At 39.9% G+C, this 7,866-nt stretch overlaps 1 protein-coding gene across 2 annotated transcripts in view; it reads left to right on the top strand.

The window, feature by feature from the left end:
- Nucleotides 1–1,521: 1,521 nt before the first annotated feature.
- Scamp1 (secretory carrier membrane protein 1) overlaps nucleotides 1,522–7,866 on the top strand; it is a 105,673-nt gene continuing 99,328 nt past the window's right edge. For both annotated transcript variants that reach the window (XM_071612470.1, XM_027927935.2), the window contains exon 1: nucleotides 1,522–1,692. In XM_071612470.1, the coding sequence (XP_071468571.1) occupies nucleotides 1,636–1,692 (57 nt within the window). In that variant the 5' untranslated portion in view covers nucleotides 1,522–1,635. The remainder of the gene's footprint in view (nucleotides 1,693–7,866) is intronic.

The raw sequence follows: 7,866 nt of genomic DNA, 5'->3' as shown, positions 1-7,866 counted from the left end.
TGAGTAAAGTCAAGTTCAGTAGGGAGGAGGCAAAGCACATAGGAACCTTTTTGGACATTTAATAGGCTCTAAATACATTTTTATATCATCTCATTTTATTCTTAAATAACCTTTTGCAGGTTCAGAGAGGTGAAGTGAGTGGCACAAAGTACTATCAGAATTGGAATTTGAACCCAACACATTTAGAAGCACTGTTATAAGCCAGGCACCAGGCAGCTGCTGAGTATGATTGTAAGCACAATCGATTGCTTGCTTTTTCATATCTAGACTCTTACAGCTCTGAGGGGATTATTCTCATCTAGATGTTATCACTTACTAGATAGTTGACACTTTCAGTCCCACTGCCTAGGAGAAGCTGCTTTGTTATGCCAGCCTGGATCCTATCTAAGACAGATTACAGCAAGTGTGTTTTCTTTTCCAGCTTGTGTTTTCACATTGAGGAGAAAGTATTATTTCCTAGGTGACTTTGCATAGTGTAAGCCCTCCCACCCCAAAGGCCTAGGAAGATTAAATCTAGATACTGCCAATTCTTAGAAACTTAGAAAGTCAAACTAATTCTGGCTCTCACTAGCTTCATCTGAGTGCTTTTATGTCAGCGCAGAAGGAAGACAATTGTGGGGAAAGCGATATCCTCCCAACAAAGTTAAGGAGTGGCTCAATATACACAAAAGTATTCCTTACACATGCAAATGCTAATCTCATTCCTGACGTTGGGATGAGAATAAGCAAAAAATCAAGAGGTGTATATTTTACACCCAAATATCTGAAAGTAAACAAAAACCTGGTTTCTGTCTTTCACTCCTATTAACTTGGAGGCATTGATCTCCTTTCCTACTCCAGCTCCCACACCATCATTTGGCGGGTAGGGGTGGATGGGAAGTACTAAGGCCCGGTACTGCATCTCATTTCTTTCCCAAACCTCCTTGGAGCAAGTTCGGATCGTCGAGATGGTTCTCCATGATTTTGAAGCAACCTAGAATGAGGGGGGGGGGGCACGAAAATGGGAGGCTAGGATTCCCAGGTTGGGTCAGGCGTGCGCAAAATTCATTATCGAGGGCTGCGACCCGCGGCAGTTCTTTGGGAACAGCTGCCGAGGTTTCTCCAGTTCCCTGACTGCCGCGGTCACTGGCTCCCCGGGTGTGCGGGCCGCGTCCCAGACCGCCTCCCCAACCTGACAAGTCGGGTCAGGGTGCTTCTTCCCCACAAAACACCACCTCTTCTTTAAAGTCTGGCACGGTGGGTCTTAGGAATCCGATCTCAAATCCATGTTAATATAATCTCTTTCAGCCAGACCTAAGGCTCGTCTCACTCGGTCCTTGGAGTGTGGGACGCGTCACTCTCGTCCCCCTCCGTTCCCGGCTCCCTCCGCCCTTGCTCCCTCCTCGATCCTAGCCAAAGCCCGGAGCGTGGGATCCAGGCCCGGAGGAACGGGACGGCGAGCGGGAGCGGTGCCGCCGGCCCGGAGCCCGTCGCACCGGGCATGCTCAGTGGCACGGCCGGCTGGGTGGCCCCGCGAGCTGCACCCGGATCTGCTCGGCGGCAGCGGCGGCGACGTGAGCGCGCAGGGGGGCGGCGGCCTCGCCTCCTCTCTCTCTCTGCGCCTGGGTCGGGTGAGTGACGCCGAGCGCGAGAGAGATGTCGGATTTTGACAGTAACCCGTTTGCGGATCCGGATCTCAACAACCCCTTCAAGGTGAGCTTCGGCCCCAGCATCTCTCACCGCCACGACGCGTCGTTGTTTGTGACAACAAACGAGTTCCTTCGCGCCCCCTATGCCTGTCCCTCGGCCAGAGAGGGGATCGGGGCGGCCGCACCCCATTTGGGGGTCGTACCTGGCCCCCCACTACGCTCTTTGAGGTTTGGGTTGGAACGTCCCCAGCTCTGCGTCGGCTGCCCCGCCCCACGTCACCTGCCGAAGAGGGTCTTGCCCTCCCCGGGGATTGGGCCCGCGCGCCGGGAAGGGTCCTTATCCTATTCTTGGGAGCTGGGAGGGTGGCGGCCGAGGGCAGGTGGAGCAGTCAGTTGCTGGGCAAGTGTGTCTGGCAGGCCCAGGCAGGGGCCAGGAGGCTGCCGAGGGGGCCCGCCCTGGGGTGGGGTTGTCATGGGGACCCAAGGAAGCGGCAGTGTTGAAGAAGACCAGCGTGGGGTGATGGCAGAAGTCTGGACAAGAGATGAGGGTACTGAGTATGCTGCGATTAAAAAATATATTTATATGTGTTTATTATTTAAACTCTTGTTGCGCCCAGGTACCACAAGCGGCGCTGCCATGCCGCCTCCCCCCATTAGATTGAGGTTAAGGGAACTGATATCAAAGCAGAAGTTAAAAATAAATAAACGTATCTGGAAAACAATAGTGCACGTGGTCGACATCTTCCTACCTAGCTGCTCCTAGCAAGGTAAAGGACGGGATATTTTCCAAGCTCCTAGTGCGTCACTGGTGTTCTGGACTGTTTGAAGATACCATTTCCCGCAAGAGCTGCTTTCCTTCTTGGATTCGACCTAATCATCCCCAGCTTCAAAAGGGCTTGGCACAAAAACCGGCAAAGAAAGGCAGCTAAAATATTCATTATCTGGGCTTAAATGCAACTATCTCTAGAAAAGTGCTCTGGATTTCTTAATGAGGGTAAAGCTTAGAAAGTGTAATATGTTTCCAACTGTTGGTTGTTTATTAATCTCCCCTGACCATGTGCTTTAGTAGCTTTAATTTGTAGTCACAAAATAGTAACTTTAATGTGTGGTCACACAAGTGGCACTTCTGGTTTATATCTCTTTCTTATTCCAGGTTTTATTTCTTATGGAGAACTCAGGAAGAGGGAAAAAAAATGCCTGTTTTGATGGTGGCCTGATAATTTCGTAAAGGGTTATTTTAATGAAATGATCCTAGTTATAGTTAACAATTTGACTTACTTTATAGAAATACGAAGTGCTCAGTCACTATTCTCTTGCCTCTAATGTCATTTGAGAAAATTTAGTACAACTGGCCTGTAACTTTTAGCTTTTGTAAAAGATGATTTGGTTGCATTTTTGAGGAGAACTTTTCCCTCCAGAAGTTTTGTTATAGTTAGACTTCCTTCTATGCTGTGGGGAAAAAAAAAGTTATTCTGAAATCATAGACCTCCTAAAGAGACATTTCATAATTTGCCAAATGGGTGTTATTTTAAAATATTTTGAAGGTATAATATTAAGAACCGGTTAGCTTTTCCTAAGTCAGATATCTCATTGGTGCTGTTTATTTTTTATTTAGTCATAGATTTCATGGCTCATTTCATATTAACTTCTCTTTTTAGGCAAGATATTGTCGTCTTAGCTCCAACTGCTCTTTTGTGACATCTAATGTTGCCATGACACTTGCCTCTTCTGACATCCATATTGTTACTGTAGTAATTCTAAACCCAAAAGTAGTTTTAAGTATACATTCAGTGTGATATAAAATTATAAACTTTGCTTTCTTTGAATATGGGAACAATGATTTTTCAAGTACATGAAATGCTTTAAGAAATAGATAATTTAGGTCTAAAGAAGACAGTTGTATACATTTTCCGAATGATCCTTTTCTATTTTGTATACAACTGCCCCTGCTCAAAGTTTATATCTGTAGTACGTACTTTTTTCCTTCTGCTTCTATGTAAAATTGATTTTTTTTTTTTTTTTGGTTTTGGTACCGGGGATTGAATCCAGGGGTGCTTCACCACATCCCTAACCTTTTTTATATTTTATCTAGAAACAAGCTGTAGCTGAGTTTCTTAAGGCCTCGCTAAGTTGCAGAGGCTGGCTTTGAACTCGTGATCCTTCTGCCTTAGCCTCCTGAGCCACTGGGATTACAGGCATGCACCACCGCACAGGCCATAAAAGTGATTTTTGAAATAACATTTTTTATATTCTCTACTTAAAGCTAAATAGTTCCTAGATTCATATGTGTGTTACCTTATGATCATCCTTCTTTTCAAATCTTGTTTGATATTTCACATTTGCTATCTATTCTAACTTGATTAAATCAGTTTTGATAATCATTTTGTTATTCCTTAACATTACTTTTGCTTTACCATTATATTAGGAACACTTGTGCAAACATCTTCATTTGAGTCACGTCATAAAATGATTTCTGAGTAGAATCCTTTTAGGTGATATGACTACAGTGGTTTATTTGATTTTATTGCCTGTTACTTCCTAGATTCAATTCATTCTATTTATTTTTTGGATCACCTGCTTTATTCCAGTGGTGCTAGTCATAGTAAATGGCTTTATGAAGTTTGAATGTTTTTATTCATAAAGAAACTTGAAGTAATTGAAAAACTATAGTATTCCGAAATAAATAGATAATTGTATGGAAGTTTGAAAATCCATTCTGGAGTTGTTAAGTGTAGTTTTAAAGCTTGAAAGAAAAAAATGTTTTCTATATAATAAGTTTGTATTAACAATTGCTGCATGTTCCTTATTCTTTTGTTCAGTTGCTCGTTCATTCAACAAGTTTTGAAGAAATATCTCTATCCTTAATGGATATTAGTCTAATATGGAGACAAACAAGCCTGTAAAGGGAGAGTTCAATAACCAACAGAGATTAGTTATACTGGTTTCTGCAAGTCAGGATAAAAATGTATGACTAAGGGCCAGAATGAGTACAGTTTGTTCACCCATGGGTAGGTAGTATAGAATTGGTGTCAACACTCTTGGAGTCCTGATTACCAGTCCATTGTTGGTGGCACAATGTGTATTCCATTGTATTTCTGACTTTAAAATTCTTGTTTTTTATTTGGAGCCCCCCAATAGAAGAATTTGATATTAAATATGAGCACAATGTCCATTTTGTTTTGGCCTTAAGAAGTAATTCTGCTTTTTAAATAGAGTAGTCCCCCTCGTCCTATTTTAGTTACCCATGGTCAACCACTTTTAGAAAATATTAAATGAAAAAATTTCAGAAGCAAACAATTCATAAATATTAAATAAGCTTTTTTATAGTATATTATGATTGTTCTATTTTTTAGTTATTGTTAATTTTTTACTATGCCTAATTTATAAATTAAATATTATCATGGGTTTGTGTGTGTGTGTATGTATGTGTGTATATATATATATAAATATATATATATATATATATATATATATATATATATATATATATATATATTGTATCTGTAGTGTCTTAGAACATATCCCATAAGAATGTCTTTTAAAAATGGCCTGAAATTTACCATTCTCATTTATGTTATGTTTTAGCTTATAGTAATTTTAGTGACATCTTAAGAATTTAGTTGAACAATTTTAAACTTTGCCATTAAAAACTGACCCATAATTCAAGGTTGCTAATCATTTGTCTTATCTGTTCAGGCTGCTATAATAAAAATACCTTATACTGGGCAATTTATAAATAGCAGGGGGCTGGGGATGTGGCTCAAGCGGTAGCGCGCTCGCCTGGCATGCGTGCAGCCCGGGTTCGATCCTTAGCACCACATACAAACAAAGATGTTGTGTTGACCGAAAACTAAAAAATAAATATTAAAAAAATTCTCTCATAAACTTCTAAGTTTAGCATAATCTTAACACTCATTTTTTAAATTGGAGACAGTATGAAATGATGGTTGATATGTGATTGTATCTTATTATCATAACAGCTGAAAATTTTTTATTATGGGCACATAAATAATCTTTACAGATTTCAAGGAATATGAAATAAAGGGAGAGTTACATAAGAAAAAAAAATTCTCTCTCTCTCTCTCTTAAAAAAAATATAAATAGCAGAGACTTATTGCTCTCAATTCTGGAGGCTGCAAGTTTAAGATCCAGTGGCCAGTAGATATGAACCTGATTTTCATAAATGGTTCCTTCTGTGTGTCCTCACATAGCAGAAGGGGAAGGTAGCTCTCTAGGCCTTCTTTTTAAGAGCATTAATGCCATTCTGGGAAGGCTTAATCACTCACCAAAAGCTCCACCTTCTAACATCATCACCTTGGTGTTTAGCTTTCAACATATGAATTTTGGGGGACACAAGACTATGCCTCCACTTGTTTTTGTTTTATAACATCAAGGATGTCATCCATTTTATTTTACTACATTTATAGTGACATTTACATGAAGCTGATGTTGCTCTTTTTCTACCAATTTAAAATTTTGAGTCAGAAGATTGGGAGCCCTAGAATTAAGATGCTGCCCATTTTAAGATGCACAATTATTTTATTTACCACTATCTCAGTTATCTGTTGGTATTCAACTGTTTCAAATGTGGTTTTAAAGCAATTCATTGGTTTGTGATTTTGTTATTTAAGCTAGACTTAGCTGGAAGGTTTTTTTTTTTTTTTTTTTTTTTTTTGTATGTGTGTGTGTTTAATTGTTGTGTTTTAAATGCTTTTGCCTAGAGTCAGTCATGTGGCTCAGTCATCTGATTGCTTCACTGGATAGTTTAAGATGTACTCACTCAAGTGCCTACTCATTATCTGGAGGCATCAGTGGGGGCAGATTGATTTTCTTTCATGTGGCCTCTTTACTGGGAATAGCCTGGGCTTTTTAGATAATAGTAGTAGTGTTCCAAGAAGACAAGAGCTGAAACTATAAGACTTCTTGAGTCATATGTCACTTCTGCTACATTTTGTTAGTGAAAAAAAAAGCACAAGGTCATCTCAGATTTAAAAAGGAAGGGTAAGATTAGACTCCACTTCTGGAAGGGAGTGCTGTGCCCGATCTGATAGAGATCTGTGAACTGAAAAGACACACCCCCTCTAGCATGGTGATACAGGTACAGGATAATCTCCATAGACCCTCCCCTTAAAATAGAAGAGGAGTAGAAGGCATGTAGCAAATGCTGATCCAGAGAAGTTCTGAAATCTAGCCAGGCACATACTGTTAGTGTCCCCTATTTGGGGGGCAGTGAGGTTCCTTGGTTATGACCCAGTTCTGTCACCTGGAAATGGTTCTCTCATGTGTTGGTTTTTTTCTGCTTTTGACTTTGTTATCTGAGAGGTCCTTTATTTTCCCTGTAATAAATGACCCCTCTTTGCAGGCAGGTAGCATTTTCAGCTTGCTTCCTGTGGGTCCTGTTAAGAATTAGTAATGTTGGGCTGAGGGTATAGCTCAGTGGTGAAACTTGTACTTAACATGTCTCTAGCAGGGGTGGAGGGAGGAAGCTCATCAGTTGCTGGAAACTTGGGTTATTCTCATTATGAGAGGGGCTGTTATGAATAATGCTGGTATAATATTCACGCATCTGTTTCAGAGGCTCTTAGTCATATACTTAGCATGTAATTGATGGTTCATATGGTAATTCTCTGGTTAATTAATTGAGGAACAGTCAGACCCTTTTCCAAAGTGACTACACCATTGTATATTCCCATTAGCAGTCTGTGAGGTTGCAAATTTCTCTGCATCCTTGCCAACATCTTGTTGTTGTTTGGTTTTGATTCTAACCATCCTGGTCAGTGTGGAGTGGAATCTTGTTATATTGATTTTCATTCCCTTGATGGCTAGTGATATTGAGGATCTTTTCATGTCTTTAGTAAAATATCTATTGAGATCTTTTGCATATTTTTAGAGTGGGATGTTTAGCTTTTTAAAAATTGAGTTGTAAGAAATTTTTATTACTCAACAGGTATTTGGGTATTTCCAGAGTATATATTACTTGTCTGGCTTCTGACATTGCCAGCATTTATGTTGCAACCACTTTTAAATCCTTATATACATTAATACTTAAAAAAAACCAATGTAATAGGTGTTACACTTACTATAAGAATGTAATTATAAATAACTTATCAACATTACCTTGATACTTAACCTTTTCTTTAAACACTTTCTTAAAAAGAAACACTTCTGTTTATTTTACAAAATACAGGTGAATTACAGAATATATTTTTACATGTCAGCAAAAACACTGGGACTCAAA

The sequence above is a fragment of the Marmota flaviventris genome, chromosome 5 (genome assembly GCF_047511675.1).
Source record: "Marmota flaviventris isolate mMarFla1 chromosome 5, mMarFla1.hap1, whole genome shotgun sequence".
NCBI classification, from domain to species: domain Eukaryota; kingdom Metazoa; phylum Chordata; class Mammalia; order Rodentia; family Sciuridae; genus Marmota; species Marmota flaviventris.
The sequence above is the reverse complement of the archived record's forward strand: the minus strand, read 5'-3'. Positions and strand labels throughout refer to the sequence as shown.